This window comes from Rhinichthys klamathensis, unplaced genomic scaffold (genome assembly GCF_029890125.1).
Source record: "Rhinichthys klamathensis goyatoka isolate OS25496 unplaced genomic scaffold, OSU_Roscu_1.1 h1tg000271l_1, whole genome shotgun sequence".
Taxonomy (NCBI): domain Eukaryota; kingdom Metazoa; phylum Chordata; class Actinopteri; order Cypriniformes; family Leuciscidae; genus Rhinichthys; species Rhinichthys klamathensis.
This window is the reverse complement of record NW_026606791.1, coordinates 1,546,073-1,565,299: the sequence shown is the minus strand read 5'-3', so window position 1 is coordinate 1,565,299 and position 19,227 is coordinate 1,546,073. Positions and strand designations below refer to the sequence as shown.

Here is a 19,227-nt window from a genome sequence, read left to right as displayed (position 1 = left end):
ATGGACACTGAATAATTCTATAATTTAATTATTTAAATGATATTTATATAGCTAATCAATCATTTATATAATCAATAAAATGTACTTATATTTTGTAATATATATATATATATGTGTGTGCATATTACACAATATAAGTACATTTTTATTGATTCACTTTATATATATATATTAATTTGCTTTATATATATATATATATATATATATATATATATATATAAAATATATATAATGTGTAGCATTTCAAAAGCTAAATATTAAAGTATATGCCATACATTGTGTTTTTTTCAAGTATTGTGATGGATTGTGACTTTTTGTACGTTTAGAATTGAATTCGGTTGTGAGATTTGAGAACTGCATTTTTAAAGCTTGAGAGGCTCAGTTCCCATTTACTGTGCAAAACAACAGCTCAAACATTCATGCATAGGCATATCTCCTCTCGTTTCCACTAGAGATGGAAAATCATAGGTTTAGAATGACATTATGGTGAGTAAATGATGACAATTTTCATTTCTGGATAAACGATCCATGTAAGAGTTACATACTGGCAAACGGGGGGCTATTATATCTTTGATGAGCTGCAATGAGCCAAATTTAGCATTGATTTCTGCATCCAACCTGACTGGAGCAACAGCAGAGAGTGTGAACACCATCCAATACAACACTGAAAGAGTTCTTCTGCTGAAGTTCACTCTCTATGTGTCACAGCGGTTCATAAAGAAATAACACAAAGGACAGTTTTATTGCTTATATAGGGATCGTTCTCTCAGAGCTCAGAGAACATTCCCCAGGAGAAATACAAATCAGACAACAGTTGACATAGACATACTGTATGTGGCTAGCATATAGCTTTTTTGATAAATATTTGAGTTTATAGTGAGATCTCAGCTAATTTTACACTGATCTCTTCTGAAACTGCAGATGTGAAATTACGGTCTTTTTCTTACACTCTTAAAATAAAGATTCTTTATTGGTACTGATGTTTGAGAACCTTTAACATTATTGTAACCTTTTCAATGCACAAAAGGTTCTTTAAAGGATAAAACACAGGTGTTTCATCACATATGGCTCATGATGACAGATAATAAGCTATAATAATAAATACGTTCACACTCTCTTTAATATGTCCAGCAGTGCATATTTGTTTTAGTGAGTGTGAACACTTACATACACTTCAAAATTCCAGCTTGATTAATAATGGGCAGTAAAAAAGGATATTAACCTTGATTTCTCTTTGTGTTTCAGATCATTTCATCTGAAGCATGCTCTTCATAGATACTAATGAACGCAGATTTACCAACTTCTGAATTGATATAACAATAAATATCGAAATGGTTCATATTTGTGTCTTTTTATTTAGATCACCATTGCTTTAATACTGTTAGAACTCATTTTATAATACATTTTCATATGAAGTTTTAAAGTAGACAAAAGTAAAGCAAGAAATTCCACACCAAAAAAAGCATTAAGTAAGCACTAATAAAGGCATGAAAAGTGTAAGAAAAGCAAGAAAAAATTCCTGTTCAAATTAAAAATGAACCCCATACAGTTATTATGCATTGAGAGAACTGTGCGGCAACTCATTGTAAATTATCTACAGAATTTGTTCTGTTTAAGAGAGTGCAATGGACTTACAACCTTTAGATTCCACCTGTAATTTCTGCTCACTGATCTGAGATTTCGGCATGAGTAAGAGTAATGTGGCAGGTATCGAAGCCACTCATCCTTCTTCACGGAGCTGCCATCATCCATCCATCCGCTCACACCAGCCCAGCGATGACTGGAGGAGAAGAGGTATTTGCAGAGGCGTGAGACGGGGACACCTGTGTCCTGTTCACACACACACACACATCTCAAATCACCACTCAATGTTTGAGTCTGACTGCACCGTAAGGCCTGCAGAACCATATCAATAACAAAATCAATAACGCAAAATGTATTCTATCAAGTTCCCTGAATTTATTGATCTGTTTTCCCAAATATGCACTGCGCAAAAAGTCTAATTGATGAATTAGTTCAATTGCTTTCCCTTGTTGGGTAACAGAAGCGAATCTGAGTGGCTCTTACCATGCTAAACTCACAGCGGTGGTTGCTAGTTTACTGTTGTGTGAGAACTGAACTGAGCTAGAAGATGACATCAGTTTTTGCAGAACTGCTTTATAAATGAAATGAACTCATTTAACAATTGATGATCTTTACAACGGCATTGAATCAACACTGAACTGACTTCAGTTGAACAACAGCCGAAATGCATCATTTTCCTGTTATCGCTGCTTTGAAACAATCTGTATTGTATAAATCGCTACATAAATAAAGGTGACTTGACTAGTATCCAGAGTGTTTTTAGCATGGTGACATGGTTGCTAGGGTGTTCTAAATGGTTGCTTACTGGCTGATGTCAAAATAACCATTTAAAAGTGACTATGATATTCTGGTCTAGACCGTTGCTTCTCGAACAAGTATTTTTCTTTAGGGCGGGACTTGATTTCGCCCAACGGGAATTGATTGGATGGTTGAATAGTTGTGGTTTGCTATTGGTCGATCTCATGTGAGTGACAGATTATCCCGCCCTCTCGCCAGTAAACACGTCATCAGAGAAAGAAAGAAATGTTGCTGCAAGATGGAGGGGACGTATTTTAATTAAAGATAACGAGTGCACATGAATTAAAATAATGATGTGCACGAATAAATTATTTATAATGAGCACTGAATTGCCCATTTTGATTTTTAATGGAGACTTTTTTCCCCCACAGGAATGTAAGCAAGTGGTGTAGAAGCTCATTTGTTCACCTGCATCATTTGTAAAACAAACTCCTATCCACAGTAATGTTTGATTCAGGGCCGGGCTGGTTCAGATAGGCTGTGCCGCAGAAAGTTGCCCTGAGCGCTTTCGTCCTGAGGTTGCTGAGCGACGTTGTTTTCCAGAGTTTTCCGTGCTGGCAGCCCACCCGCTCACCAGCTCACCGAGTCAGCAGAAAATGGATGGATTTTCAAGTGTCTCCATGCACTGCTATCCCATTAGATCCCTGTCAGTCACCCAGACGATCTGAAGAGCATGTTCTGATAACCTCAGTCTGCCTGCAGTCCGTCACGCTTTAGCTGTCAGGTGGTTAATACCTGCTTTTCAGTTTACATTATACATCATATTGCATGTGTATGCTATGCTGCATGATAGGCTCGATATTATATCGTCCATATGAATGAATATATAATTCAATTCTGCAAAATAGCATTAAGGCTACTTAAATAATAAACTGAGAAGTGAGTTTTCAAATGCTTTTAGTTTGCACACACATTTTTCAAATGTTTTTTTATAACGAGGTTAACAAGTGACCAAAACTAGATTTTTGCCTTTTCTGAAGACAATATGTATGTATAGGCCTATTAGTGCTGTCAAATCAATTAATCGCATCTAAAATGAAAGTTTTTGTTTACATAATATACGTATATATATATATACATATTTATATACATATACGTATGTGTGTGTGTGTGTGTGTGTGTGTGTCCATGTATACAACACATACACACACAAACACACACATATATGTGCAGCTGAGGTTTGAATTAGTTGCAGGCGATTAAGGGTTTTAGTGGGTAGTCCGTAAAACAAAGTGTTACAATAGTCCAGACATGAGGTTATAATACCATGGACAAGTTTCAATAACTTTGAGATTTAACAAAGGTTGTGTACGGGCAATATTACGGAGATGGAAAAAAGCAATTTTTAACATGCTGATTGACAAGGGGTTCAAAGCATAATTTATATAACCCCAAATTTGCATGTAGTAAGGACAAACTAAAACTGTCAATATGAATACTGAATTTTTTTCAGTATGCAGTTTTAAGAAGTTTTGAGCCATCCATGCTTTGAGATCGTATAGGATGTAATGGGAGGGGGAGGAAAAACAGAATTAGGCTGAGCAGAAAGATAGATTTGTGTATCATCAGCATAACTGTGTGAATTAAGACCATGACGCTGGATGATCTGACCCAGAGGAAGCATATTAAAAATAGAAGTGGACCAAGAACAGAACCTTGAGGTACTCCACTGTCTGACATAACGAGATGTGTGTGTATAATGAATTGTTGCCTGTCTGAGAGATAGCTTGAAGGACAATTCCTGTAATACTGATAACAGTTAGACGAGATAGGAATACAGAATGGCAAAGAGCTGCAAAAGAATCAGAAGGCTGAGGTCGGACACCATTATCAGAGGCAAGGAGGTCATTCCCTCATTCACACGTTCTGGTTGTCAAAATACATCTCCCCCAATTCTCTATGGCTTTGATCCTTGATAAATAGTAGGGAAGAAAGTGAAGTTGTGATAAACCTGTATCCGAGTGAAACGGCTTCTTGAACAAGAAAATGTGAAGGGTAGGACTTGATTTTGTCCACCGGGACATGATTGGATGGTTGTGGTTTGCTATTAGTCGATCTAATGTGAGCGACAGGTTGCCCCGCCCTCGCGCCAGTAGACACGTCATCAGAGAAGAGAAGAGATGATGAAGAGAAAGCTATTTTGATTAAAGATTATGAGGGCACTGGGTTTTAAAACAATGATGATGTGTGCAGATTAATCATTTACAATAAATAATGCAGTGGTGCATACAAAATTAGAATAGTTCATTTTGATTTCATTTACGCTACTCTGTGGGAATGTTTCATCTGTTTTTGTTTGAGCGTGTTAGATTGATTAGTAAAGTATTGGCGTACCTCTATAATTATAGTCTCATTCATGTCTGTTGCACAAACAGTGTGAGACGAGGTACACGCCACATTTGAACACATCGGGGATATAAATCATATTAAGGCTCAGGCTAATGGGACAAGACTGCCCTCTGGTGGCCAAAGGAAGCTGGCATGTGCATTAATCATCCTCTTTAAGCCGTTATATCTCGCTTCATCCCTACTAGCTTAATCAGACTCTTAACTAGCACAGCAGTATTCAGCTTTGTCTTCGCATCAGTTTGTTTTTTTCTTCCAACATTTGTCTCTGTCTCATAGGTCCTGCCTGCCACACACTTCCATTGACTGCAAAAAGCATCGCCATGGCAACACGGACAGACTGCAATCCATTGCCCTCATTAGGAAGAACCTGAAAAGATTTCACACCCCTGTTTTATCTCTCCTTGATAACGTACACAGATGTCAGGTTGACATGGCAACCCAAAGGCCCTGTACATATAAGTGTAGACAGGTGGATTTATGTTCAGGAATCTAGTCACTGGAGTATATACTTATATATAATAAAAGAATTCCCTGTGCTCAGTGCTGGACACATAAATAACATTAATAATAGATCATTCGGCAGTGCAAATGTATTATGCAGGTTATTTTTAAATTAGTTCATTATTAATTGATGAATATCATTATCATTTACATTAATGAAATTCATTAAATATTAAATGTTGTTAAAAAAAATGATCATAATTCTCTTCAAAGAAATATGAATTTGTTAATTATGCTCAGATTAAGAAATAAAAAAAGGTAACATGAAATATATATATATATATATGTGTGTGTGTATATATATATACAGTATATACTGTATATTACACATATATTATATTTACAAAATGTATGTTAGATGTGATTAATCGATTTGACAGAACTAATATATATATATATATATATATATGTATATATATATATAGGGCTGGGCAACAATTAATTGCATCCAAACTAAAAGTTTGTGTTTACAAAATATATATGTATGTACTGTGTATAATTATTTTGTATATACACACATATGCATGTATATATTTACAAAATATTTGCATGTATAATTTGTATATATATATTTATACATAATTTATATTATATATAAATATAAATATTTTATATATAAATAACACATTTTTCTTAAATATATACATGCATGTGAGTGTATTTATATACAAAATAATTATACACAGTAATTCATACAATTTCATGTAATTCATATATGAAATATATTTAATATATTTAGTTATTCTACATTCTATATTAATTGTGTATATATAATATTAAATATGATATATATACACACACACACTATATAAAACATATTAAAATGAAAAAAAAGTGTAAAAATACTATTAAATATATATACACATTTTATGATATGATTTAGACTCGAGTTTAATATATATTTAATATGGAGTTTAATATAATGATGATAGCAAATCAAACACCCTCAGTCCTCCAGATGCCCGCCTCCAGATGTGCAAAACAGCCAGCGTTATTGAAATTTCACAAGACTAGATGCGCATCACTTTATCTGAGCAGAGAACATTTAATATAAGCCATCCATCAGAGAGACAGCCTCTGTAATGCACAGGTATGAGTCTCTGATGACCTCAAACCCAGAAGCTGTTACAAATGCCTCCCAGAACAACAGGGATGTTCAAGGAATGGACAAATGGGACTGGATGTGATGTGACAGTAGGTGATTCAGACATTTAGGTCACAGACTTCATAAAGGTCAGAGGAATTGTACTGGGTTCCACCTGACAAACAGTCCAGCCACACGGCAGCATTGTAACACGAGAATGAACCTCATTGGTTCTTGCTGAAGCTCAAACGTGCTGCGTAACACGAGAATGAACCTCATTGGTTCTTACTGAAGCTCAAACGTGCTGCGTAACACGAGAATGAACCTCATTGGTTCTTGCTGAAGCTCAAACGTGCTGCGTAACACGAGAATGAACCTCATTGGTTCTTACTGAAGCTCAAACGTGCTGCGTAACACGAGAATGAACCTCATTGGTTCTTACTGAAGCTGAACGTGCTGCGTAACACGAGAATGAACCTCATTGGTTCTTGCGGAAGCTCAAACGTGCTGCGTAACACGAGAATGAACCTCATTGGTTCTTGCGGAAGCTCAAACGTGCTGCGTAACACGAGAATGAACCTCATTGGTTCTTACTGAAGCTCGAACGTGCTGCGAAACACGAGAATGAACCTCATTGGTTCTTACTGAAGCTGAACGTGCTGCGTAACACGAGAATGAACCTCATTGGTTCTTACTGAAGCTGAACGTGCTGCGTAACACGAGAATGAACCTCATTGGTTCTTGCTGGAGCTCAAACGTGCTGCGTAACACGAGAATGAACCTCATTGGTTCTTGAGGAAGCTCAAACGTGCTGCGTAACACGAGAATGAACCTCATTGGTTCTTGCGGAAGCTCAAACGTGCTGCGTAACACGAGAATGAACCTCATTGGTTCTTGCGGAAGCTCAAACGTGCTGCGTAACACGAGAATGAACCTCATTGGTTCTTACTGAAGCTCGAACGTGCTGCGAAACACGAGAATGAACCTCATTGGTTCTTACTGAAGCTGAACGTGCTGCGTAACACGAGAATGAACCTCATTGGTTCTTACTGAAGCTCGAACGTGCTGCGAAACACGAGAATGAACCTCATTGGTTCTCGCACGTCAAACGTTTTTTTTTTTTTTTTTTTGAATGAGCTACTTTCTCATGCTACTTAATTGTACCGTGCATTAAAACAGGGGGTTAGTTTTGGGAGCCTGAAAACACAAACTTTTGAAAACAGAATTAAAAGTGCAAGTTTTTGAAAACGATATATCCGCTTTCGTCTCTGTGTAAACTACAAAAATGAAAATTGTGACATCATCATGTGCATTGCGTGTTCAGTCTACAGGTGTGTAGTGTTTCTTTACAGTGACATCATCACCAACTATTGGCCTGCCATAATACAGCGTGTCTAGTCATTTCCACGGATCCATGTGAACGGGATCATTCTGATAACTTTGTCATCTGTACACCAAAAACGCAAAGGAAAACCTTTTCTGTTTTTTTTTTTGTGCATCGTTTTAGTAAACGTACGTACCCTGAAAAGAAGCTCTGCAGGAACAGGGAATGAGAAGTGTACTGCATTCATGACATTTTTAAATGAACAAATATTTAAAATAATAATAAAAATATATATTAACCCTTTCATGCATTGTGGTCACTACAGTGGACAGCTATTAAAAAAGCATTTTCTTGAATTTGCAAGGGTTTTGATGGCAAAGTTGCACATCAATCTCTTCAGTGGACCCTGGTGGATCATCCTATACATTGCAACCAAGTTGCAAGCCATTGTGTTTCGAGTTTTCCCCCCTCCAAACCAAGATGGCCAATGGTCAGTCAGACATGCCAAGTTGCTCCGGAATATCCACCCATTCCTTCTATCCAAGGAGACTCTTGTAGGTAAAAAAAAATATTGCAGCATCAAGCAATATCTAATGAGTCATATGACAGTGAAATGTTCCAAGTTTTGATTTTAGATTGGGAGAAAAATCTGATTAATCACCTGTCCACTATAGTGGACCTCATGCATCAATGGCTATATTTCAGCTACAATTCATACTTATACTGTGAATATTGTTTTTGAAAATACTTAATCTGCAGTGACGTTTTTTACTGTAAATAAATGTATTTGTATTATTAGAATGTTAATTTCATTGACATCGAAAAAAGTTATGTGATTACATAATTTATGTGACTGATGTATTACTTTACTCATTTCATCAAAAAAGTAATCTAATTACGTAATGCATTACTTGTTAGATCAAAAAGTTATCTGTTTACGCAATGAATGTTGCTTGTAATGCATTTATTTACTCGTAACATCAAAAAGTAATCTGATTACGTAATGCATGTTACTTGTAATGCATTACTTTACTTGTTAGATCAAAAAGTAATCTGATTTCGTAATGTACTATATTGTAATGCTTTTCTTTACTCGTAACACCAAAAAGTAATCTGATTACGTAATGCATGTTACTTGTAATGCGTTACTTTACTCGTAACAACAAAAAGTAATCTGATTACGTAATGCACATTACTTGTAATTAATTACTTTACTTGTTAGATCAAAAAGTAGTCTGATTAGGTAATACATGTTACTTGTAATGCATTACTTTACTCGTAACATTAAAACAAATCTGATTATGTAATGCACGTTACTTGTGACACATTACTTTACTTTTAACATCAAAAAAGTAATCTGAATGCGTTATGCATGCCCCAACACTGCTAATTTCAGATGAGATTGAAAAATACGTATCGCTAGGTTTTCTCAGAAGAGGCCTATGCTAGAAATGTGTCTATCTTGAACATAATCAGAATTATCAGCTAATAAAGGTAAATTGACATACTCTGGCACACTGGAGGGAGCATCTGAGTGGTTTCCACTGTTGTACCTTGACAGGCTGTAGAAATTTCTGATGGAATCACGTCCTCATGTTCTGATATCAAAGAGACACAAAGTGCAACTTGTATGAAGTTCAATTGCATTTGCAATATTTCGAATTTATATTTTTTGTATATATTTTTTAGTTTTCACATGATTTGATATAATTGTATTGATTAGTTTGTTAAATACACATACTTTATCTGTTTGATTATTGTATTATGTTTAATATAGTATCTCTTCAGCTTAAACCATAAATGCATGCTGTCCACTCAAGTGGACACCTGAAAATCTCTTTGGAAAATTTGTAAAAAAAAATTCAAATCTTGTTTTTCATGCCCTAAGAGCAATAAAACACATAGGAAAAAAAATCCTGACTGAGGTTATCATAATTCATGCATGAAAGGGCTAAATACAGCTGAAAAGTTAACATATCTTCATACATTGGTTCAAATCAGATCATGCAAGACAGCAAAAGAGAGAAATGCATGTCATATTATTATCTTAAAGTACATTTATACTGACAGCTAACTTTTCTTATTAAATAAAATGCACTGTCCCATGGTTACTAACAGCTCCTCACTGCACTCTATACATACTGACAAATCATATTTTAAATATAGAATTCTTTATTCAGCCCTTGATTCCCAACAAGACAAACATGGTGACAGAAGTCATTTGTCGTTTTTAGAATGTTGAGTTAAAGTGAAGACAGTGAAAGTATCTTTTAACATTCATACCACAGCAATTCTATTCTTATAAACAGGTATACATCTACACAGGGTTAGTCCAGACCAGAATCAAAACTTGAGTTAATAACAGGCCACTATACAAAAAAACCACTGACAATCATGTGTGCGATGGAATTTCAAGGTTAAAATGTACATAGAAATGTTTGCACGTCACTTATGCATTCAATGAAAAGCTTCTGGAGTGATTTCAAGTTTAGCTGTTCCGAAATTAATGCTTATGAAACCATTGAATAAGACAGCACATCTTCATAACTGCATGCGTATATATTCTCATCGCCCATTTAAAACCTCTCATACAGTATTTAATGACAACATATTACATACCAGCCATTATGTTGGTAAAGTATGTTTAACCAACTGTATCTAGTTAACAAAGCCTATACAAGTCGTCCTCGATATTTGAATCCAAAGACTCAGTCTCTTTAATTCATCAATCCATACTTCTGAAAAAATAAAATCCCACAAAAAAAGACAGAAATATATTCATACATATTTTTGATTTGTAGCTTTTAGAAGATTACATCCTTGTGTATGTGGAATACATGTATCGTAAATTGTTAGAAAGCATCCAGTGTTGAGTTCTAATGGGATGCAGTGCGCATTGAAGCTGGTGTGCAAATCCAACACCCTCATTTGATCCAAATCAGATTAAATCACCATTCAAAGCAATTAGCACCACTGCAGAAAACATTAACTCGCCAACATTCGCACGGTGAATGCCAAGAAGCAACATTTCTGCCAGTCCCCATGAATTTGATGGTAATAGCAACAATGTCTGAGAGCTTGGTTTATTACAGAGCCTTGAATGAAGAGGAGGGCGAGTGGCATCCGCAGTGGAAGTCTGCACTGGGGTCGAACAGCAGCGAGTCTCGGTTGTGTTTGTGTGGCAGGCAGTCGAGGTGATACCAGGCGTCGCAGTCGTCACACTGGATCCACTGCACGGTGTCCTGCTGCGGGAGACGGCAGTGTGCCGCTGCGCACGGTTCCACACCCTGAGCGACCCCCACGTCAACGCCATCCTCGTCTTCAGAAGAGGAGGAAGAAGAGGAGGAGGAGGAAGAGGAGGAGCTGGAGGAAGATGATGACGAGGGAGATGGCAGGGAAGGCCGTGGTGGCAGCGGGTGTTTCCTAGGCCTTCCACGTCGTCGCCTGCAGGAAAAGAAAATCAGTAAAAATATATATTTATAAATGCAATCAATTCTTAAAATATACTATTGTTAAAAAAAAAATCGCTTTATTTTCATAAAATATTTTTGTATTTTTTTTAAACCTTATTTTAGAATAAAGATTTTTATTAATTCCCATACATTTTTCAGGCTTGGAAATCACAAATTCCCTGATATTTCACATTAATAAATGCAATTAATTAGAGAAATATACTACTGACATTAAGAAATATTAATGACTTTAATATCTATATATAGTCATGATATTATAATAAAAAATGTATTCAATTTTATATTTTATTCTAAAATATTTTATTTATTTCTATATATATTTTCAGGCCTTGAATATTCCCTGATATTTTATATTAATGATACAATAATAAATTAGAAAAAAATATTCTCACTCTTAGAAATATTAATTTTATAAAAAGACAGACGGACAAGAATAAAGATTTTGATCATTACCATACATTTTCTAGGCTTGGAAATTACAAATTGATTCCTGATATTTCATATATAAAATGCTATATATTTCCAAGCCTAGAAAATCTATGGAAATTATTAAAATCTGTATTCTTATCTATATATCTATATATATCTATATTTCTATATATATATATATATATATATATAATACAATTAATTAGATACTAAATAAATTAGATAGATACTAAATTAGACACTAAAAAATATTAATGACTTTAATTTTAGCATTTATATATATATATACATACACTGTATATAAATTCCTCGATTATATATTCCTATATAAATTGCAAATTTTTTCAGGTTTTTGATGATCTTGAGGCTCCTGTATGTGACTATCCAGTATCACTCACCCAGTTGAGGCCTGAAAGCGAGAAATCACCCCCCTCGCCTTCTCCGTCTTGCTCATCCTCCCTGATGGGGAGGTCAGGTTGTAATTCTCACTTCCCATCCGCAGGGAAGAGTAAATCGGAGAGCTGTTTGCCCTTGGTCTCCGTCCAGGACCAGACAAGCAGGGCTTCTGCTGGCGGTGGGGAGTCAAATTGATGCTGTTGCCTGTGGCGTGACTCATGTTCACAACATGATTGAACTGCCTGTTCGGTGCCGCATTGAAAAGGCTGCCGGTGTGTTTCGACACATCAAACTGTGAGCGGCAACTTTGCTCCAGTTTGGGTAGAGGGGGTTGAAACACCTCTGACTCTGACTTGTAAAGTCGTCGTCTTTTCTTTGCTTGTACTCTCCTCCCGTCCTCCGCGTCTCTGCGGCCCGCAGGATCATCTGAACTGTCGTCCTCCAGCAGAACCGTGTGGGCTGACTTGCGTCGGCTCTTTGAGGACGGCGGGACAGACTTGGATGAAATCTCACCAACAGCCTGGAAAGGAGGCGGGGTTGTGGGCGGGGCCAACGCGTTGAATGGCGGAGTGTTCAAGGCGGTCGTTTTTTCACTTTTCTTAAAAGTCCAGCAGCTGCCGTTCATCTTGCTCAGGCTGCCGATGGAGTTGAGGATGACCGTGGCTCTGTTGATGGACAGCTTTGAAATGTCCAAGGCGGGGTCCGGTTTACGGTCCGAGGACGTTCTGATCCGGTTCTTAATGTCAGATGAGAAGGAACCCGCTTTGGGCACAGTGATGGCGTCAAAGTCCAGTGGGCGAACCCGTACTTTCTGGAAGAGGAAGTAGAATTCTGGGCTAGCCCGTCCTGATTGGCCACCGATGGTGAGTGTGTCCCCATCAAAGATTTCCTTAAACACCCCTTGTTGGAGGCGTACGTCATTTACCCATGTGCCTGTGGAACAGAGAGAAACTTTTTAGAAGATATTCCCAGAATGCAATTGTGTAGGTCATGTTCACATAAAAATACAATTAGGCTATACGTTTAAAGCAAAATATTAAGAAACAAACAATAAATATTGCATTTGTAATATTTTATATATTGAAATCATCATTAACTCTTTCCCCGCCATTGTCAGAATTTTTCGTAATTTATGACAACGCTTCCCCGCCATTGGAATTTTCCGTGTTTTCACTGTTATACGGTAGGGGAGGCTATGACACATCTTCTGAAAGAGTACAGAATCTCCTGATCATAACAAAAAAAAAGTGAAAAAAGCAGAAACAAGCGATAGCAGATGCATAATGTAAAATAACGCTATTATCAACATTAAACAGCATATGAATCAAAACTGCCTAATGTTACCGAATGAAATGTCCAGATTTAGATATAGGACTGTGCAAACGTTAGGCGTTTTTTCGTTTAAAAGCAGAGGCTCTGTTCTTTCTTTTGATATACTCTATGTACAGATATTTATACAAAAAAATATTCTGGGGGCCATGAAAATTGTGTGAAAATGAACAAAAAGGCTAACGGTCGCTGGCAACTTAAAAAAATTAAATAAAACGCTGGCGGGGAAAGAGTTACAAAGTAGTGCTGTCAAATAGATTAATCGTATCTAACATAAAAGTCTGTAATTATATATATATATATATACACACACAAATATATTTATATATATATAATCTATACATGTGTGTGTATGTATATCTATACACACATATTATATGTTTACAAACTTTTATGTTTGATGTGATTAATCGATTTAACATATATATATATATATATATATAGTATGTATGCATGTATATAATTTTATTTTTTAAAATAGCACAACACCCACCATAGCTGCTGCGGTCCTTCACTTGAACTTTCCAGCCCTCTTCTCCAGAGGCATCGGTTTCTCTTTCCACATGGAGCTCAGCATGGATACGGGACACAATTATAGACTCCAGAGTGACATCACAGACCTCTGTGGCCCGTCCCAGCCGAAAAACACACTGGGTCAGAGCGGGGCGGAAAGTGTACAGGTCACGCGCAGAGTCAGATGACTCATTTCCATGGCTACTGTTTGTATGAGACAATCCAATCCTCAACAGTTGAAAACACGGCTGGACTCCTGACGACATTTTACATCCCACAAATAAATGGGGAGAAGATCTGCAACACAGCCAGCAACAGCTGGGCCAATCACATAACACTGGGCTAAACGTCCTCCATCAAAGACTCGATACTCAGAAAGACTCTTTTGAGTACGACCCTTATAAATAAATGATTATGCCAGGTACATAACATCTGACACACTAGATATTATTAAAATATTTGGAGGACAAACTAAAAAGTTGCAGCACAGATAGATAGAATTCTGCGCAAAATTTCTAGCTATGTGAAGTATTAAAAGTGGATATGCAGTGCCGGGCCAGATGCCGTCACCTGCTGGTCTTCATTCTGGAAAACAGAACAATACAGCGCTTTAGTGACATCACATTACCAATATTAAATTCTTTATAGCATGTTATTTTATTCATCGCAAATTCTTTTTTTTTACGTTTCTACAGTGTACATTCAAAAATCAAAGTTCTGATAAAAATTAACATGATGCTTTAGCATATCTAATCACACACATACATACATATATATATATATATCTCATGCATAGTTGTATGCGTTTAAATATTTACATTTTACATGTATATGTAGTTTATTTTAATAACTATATTATACATCACAATATTTAGAGATGATGTATTGATCTTTATACAGAGTAGTAAAGGAAGAATGTACGAATTTTCATTATATTAAATACATTTACAAAAAACTTTACAGTCGCTAGTCAACGTGGACCATGGCATTACCACAACAATACATATATTTCTATAAACTGATAATTTATAGCTTGACCAAATGTCAAAGTTAGTTGTGCGTCGTCTATACAGTAACGTTATCACCGTCTGATTCTCTGATTTACACCGTGCATTGTAGCCTATAGACGAAACTATAATAAATCATATACAGTTGCTCAAAAACGTGGCAAAGCAGTAGTTTATAAAACACGCGGCGTAATTACAAAGCGCAGACGTTTGTTTGTTATACATATTTCGCTATAGCACCGTCGCAAAAAGAAATGTTAGTGGTTGTGAAGGCTGAGCAGTGGATGGCTCGCGCATGAAGCACGTTCACACAAAGCGAGTTGGAAACAGCTGTTTTATAAATACAACCATCTCATTTCGTCGAACATTAAGATAGTAAAACACTTACAAAAGCATGACATACCTAATTTATGAAGGTATATGTTTAGTAAAACGCTACATGTGTCTTTTATTTGTGCTCCGTGGTAAATCTTATCGCCTCCTCTCCCCAGGAAGTGCTTTGAAATTTGGCGCGCCAGGACCAGGACGCGTTTCCTTGCGCGAAAATCAACGCCACTTCCGTCGATGTTGAGGGAGACTGATGTCAATGGAGAAAGACAATGCTGTTGGTTTTTAACCATAGGTGAGCTTTTTTTGTTGTTAACATAATCATTGCGATTATTTTATGTAATAACCGACACACTCTGATGGATACGCTCATTATGACATAATTATTAAATAATTTAAATAAATAATAAATATATATATTTTTATAATTATAAAAAATAATATTTGTATTTAAATGGGAATTACTGAATAACTGCGTGCCTTTGTATATTAATGCTAAAGGATTCATACAGTTTATAGTGTTTATTGAATTTCTAAATAGTAGTAATTATGCATTATAGAAAAAACAAACAGACAAGAACATCAACCATGAGATTTAAGTTTTTTTTATTTTCATCTTTCATTCACAAAGAAAAAAACAAAGTTGAACTAAAGTTGTGCTTGAAGTTAAACTATGAAGCCACATGTAATACTAAATTAACAAAGCAGCCAAAAAAAAATCTTCTGCACCATACTTTGTACACGACTGTGAAGTATTGTTAATATTCATGGTTCTATGGAAGTGTTATTTGCCTGTTGGCTTAAAGCAAATACATCTGTGTGAGTTTCAATGCTCACCCGAAAGAGGAAAAATGCTATGTTTCACAATCACAACTTTACCAAGACAGCTGCAGATGAATAAAGCACTTTGAGAAACCTGTCTCCTGTCCTGAGAACTCTTGCATGTAAGCTGACAAAAGATCAATTTACCAATGAAATCAGCATAAGTCGATGAAGAAAGCACACACTCCTGAGCTCGTTTGATAATGTGATGCCAGCATCTGTGTAAACCGCTGATCAAACCTGAGCAGACTTACAGGATGGACTTGTATTGCAATTGTTCCTATACCCCAAAATATTGACAAGTCTTTTTACCAGTCACTTTTCACTGCGATAAGTGCATACTCTTAATTTGATTTATCCAGCTCAAACTACTCAGGGTAAAAGTTCAATTCACCAAACGCAAATGCAAATTTCAACATATTTAAAAGCAATGACCTTTGTAAATCTGACTCGCACTGAACTTCGAGAGATGAATGCATTTGTTCAAGTATAATCACGTTTAAACACCTGCTTATTAAACATTATTTCTGTCCTAGTAAGAAACAGAAAAAGTATTACCATTTCCTTAGATTGGCCAGCTAACGAGTTTTGATTCTGTTGTGTTCAGTTATGCCTGAGAATTGGAAATGAGTGCATCACTCAAAAACTGTTTTCTGGTCATGACTGGACTGCATCATCCTAAATTTGGCATCCATTATTTGCTAACATTGAAAACAATTTCATATCAGCTGCTAAAATAACATTGACATTAAGAATACTTCTCATCAGAGGCAAAGTAATGCAATGAAGTCTCCTTTCTAGCAGGCAACCTCTAGTTTAGCATGCTTCTGTGATGCTTTTAATTGTGTATATAGACTATCTATGACATCAGCGCATATATAAAGAGAGTATAATTAATAAATAGCAATAATAATATGGTCTCAGTGAAATATATCTTGAGTTTTGCATTATCAAAATCATTCTCAAGTGCAAAGATAAAAAGCAGTCAAAGCATTTTGTTTCTTATTAAAGCATGAAAGTGCTAAAGGTTTCTTGTTTTTTACCTTGAAAAGGTCTTATTTTAAGGGAAATGCATGAGAATCCAGCAATCATTGGATTGAAAGAGTATTGATCATTGACATGCAATATATGTATGTACAGAAGTGTGTGTGTGTGTGTGTGTGTGTGTGTGTGGTCTCATTCAGAAAACATGAGCGGAACAAATGTGTGTAAATCAAGAATAAATACATTCTTACATAAAATGTTCCACTGAATTGAGTATACGCATTATTGCAAAAATGGTTTTATGGACAATTTACAAATAAATCTGCTCTGCTCATGTTTGATAAATGAGGCCCAATGCTTTCACACTAATATTGCTTCATAAGGCCCAATAACTGCACATTCAGTCATGTGACATAAGAACAAACTGCAACAATACAATTTCTGGAGTGAAGCAAAGAGGATTTAAAAGAAGGCTTGCTAGTCAAAAGTCTAGGGCTTGATCATGAAATATATCTAATAAGTATCAATGCAACATATAAAACTTTTTTTTTTTACCTTTCATACAATGCTTTAAAATTACAATCTATACCTGTTCTGAATGCAGTTCCTAAATCAAAGCAAAAAGGGATCCATTTCATTTGTAATTTGACCATGTTTTTTCCATTATTATTTTTTTGCAAACCACTGTATTTACATAAGTTCAAATTTAATTCGCATCTTTGCAAGGATTTAGTCTTAATTGTGCTTTTTAGACACCCTGTGTCTCTTTTTTTTGCCAGTTTCCCTGTGTGTCATTCAGACATCAGAACATGAGGTAGCAATCTTACCAACAGACTAAGCCACGCCCCATGATGTAAGACTCCACCCACCAGCTACAGCTCATTATAATATTGCATTATCATTTACCTGTATAAAACACATTTATCCAGTAGAATCAAGTAGTGGTAACCTAAAAATCAAATGCTGTGAGAAGAATAATGAAAGAGAATTAGAACGATAAACTTTTAAAGTTTCCAAAAGGGGGTTTTCGCAGCAACCACCAATTTGGATTTCCCAAGAACCTTTCGGTAAATAGTTCTGCATGGAACCATCGAAGCCAATAAAGATAAGAGTGTATGGTATGAAGAAGGTTCAGATAGCTTTGCAAATAAGGTATTTGCAATTATTAAATCTGAGGTATGTGATAATGGTGTTTGAAGAGGACCTATTAGTCTTTTTTACATTTTCAGCTTTTTTAGCATGTTGCTGTTTGTGCATGAGAAATGTCTGCAAGTTACAAAGCACAAAGTCATTCCAAAGGGACTTATTCTCTGTATCAGTAAGCATCCACTGTTTCTGAACTGCCTGAAACGCCTCAATTGTAGTCTTACGTTCTCTTCCGAGAACAAACGTCACAATGTTCCTCATTAAAATATATAAAAAAAAAAAAAATTGGGGGTGGGGGGTGGCGGGGTTGAGTTGCATTGTAGTGTGTTGAAACTCGCAGTTATGGTAATGGCTGCAACATTTTCGAAACACACTCAAAGCAGTTGACCAATCACAACACACTGGTCCAGCCGACCAATCAGAGCACATTGCGCTTTTCAGAAGGAGGGGCATCATAGAGAGAGGAACTAAATAGAGCATTACTAGCTATGTTTCCATCCACACGTTTTTATCCGCATTAAGTGATATCGAATGAAAAAGGCCTTATGGAAACAGTAAAATTCGATTGAATTTCATGAATATCGACTCAAAGAAATACGATCGGTCTCATCGGATTTTATCTTGATCGATATACGGCTTATGCGATAAACGCGGATGGAAACGTTATTATGGTGCGATCCATTTTGCCTAGTAAAACTTTGTTCGCAAATGTTGGCTTGAATGTTGTGCAATTCGGTGAGAAAATGAATGGAAACACCTTAACATGTCTCAAATCAATTCGATATACCAATTTGATCACAAAACAGCATGTGACGTCATTACGCACAGGTTTTTGTCCGCTTTAAAGCCGTTTGATGGAAACACACTTTCACCAGCTTTATTCGCATGAGGTTTTTTACCGAACTTCAGATAATTCGATTGACAAGTGGATGGAAACATGGCTACTGACAGACTGGGAAGAGATATAAGTCAAATATGTGAAAATTATTATTTTTTACATTCAAGCATGAAAACCTTTTCTAGTAGACCCTTCCAAAAAAAATCCAAGACTTTGTAAAAGGCCATAATACGAAGCAAAATAGTAATGTTTTACTAGCATGTTACAGCTAGATGTGTTCTATGCCGATTCAAGTGTACTGACAGAAATGCTCGAAACACAAA

General features: G+C 36.0%; 1 protein-coding gene across 2 annotated transcripts; it reads right to left on the bottom strand.

Moving 5' to 3' along the window:
• Window positions 1-9,792: 9,792 nt before the first annotated feature.
• Window positions 9,793-15,321, bottom strand: tcf19l (transcription factor 19 (SC1), like). Of its 2 annotated transcripts, none has more exons than XM_056268401.1 (4): window positions 15,191-15,321; window positions 13,761-14,365; window positions 11,941-12,871; window positions 9,793-11,084 (listed from the first exon to the last, which is right to left on the bottom strand). In XM_056268401.1, exons 2-4 carry the CDS (start codon window positions 14,044-14,046, stop codon window positions 10,727-10,729), a joined length of 1,575 nt encoding a protein of 524 aa, XP_056124376.1. In that variant the 5' UTR covers window positions 14,047-14,365; window positions 15,191-15,321; the 3' UTR covers window positions 9,793-10,726. The 2 variants fall into 2 exon arrangements, with proteins under 2 accessions (XP_056124376.1, XP_056124377.1); XM_056268402.1 differs by having other exon boundaries at window positions 15,176-15,310.
• Window positions 15,322-19,227: the final 3,906 nt, after the last annotated feature.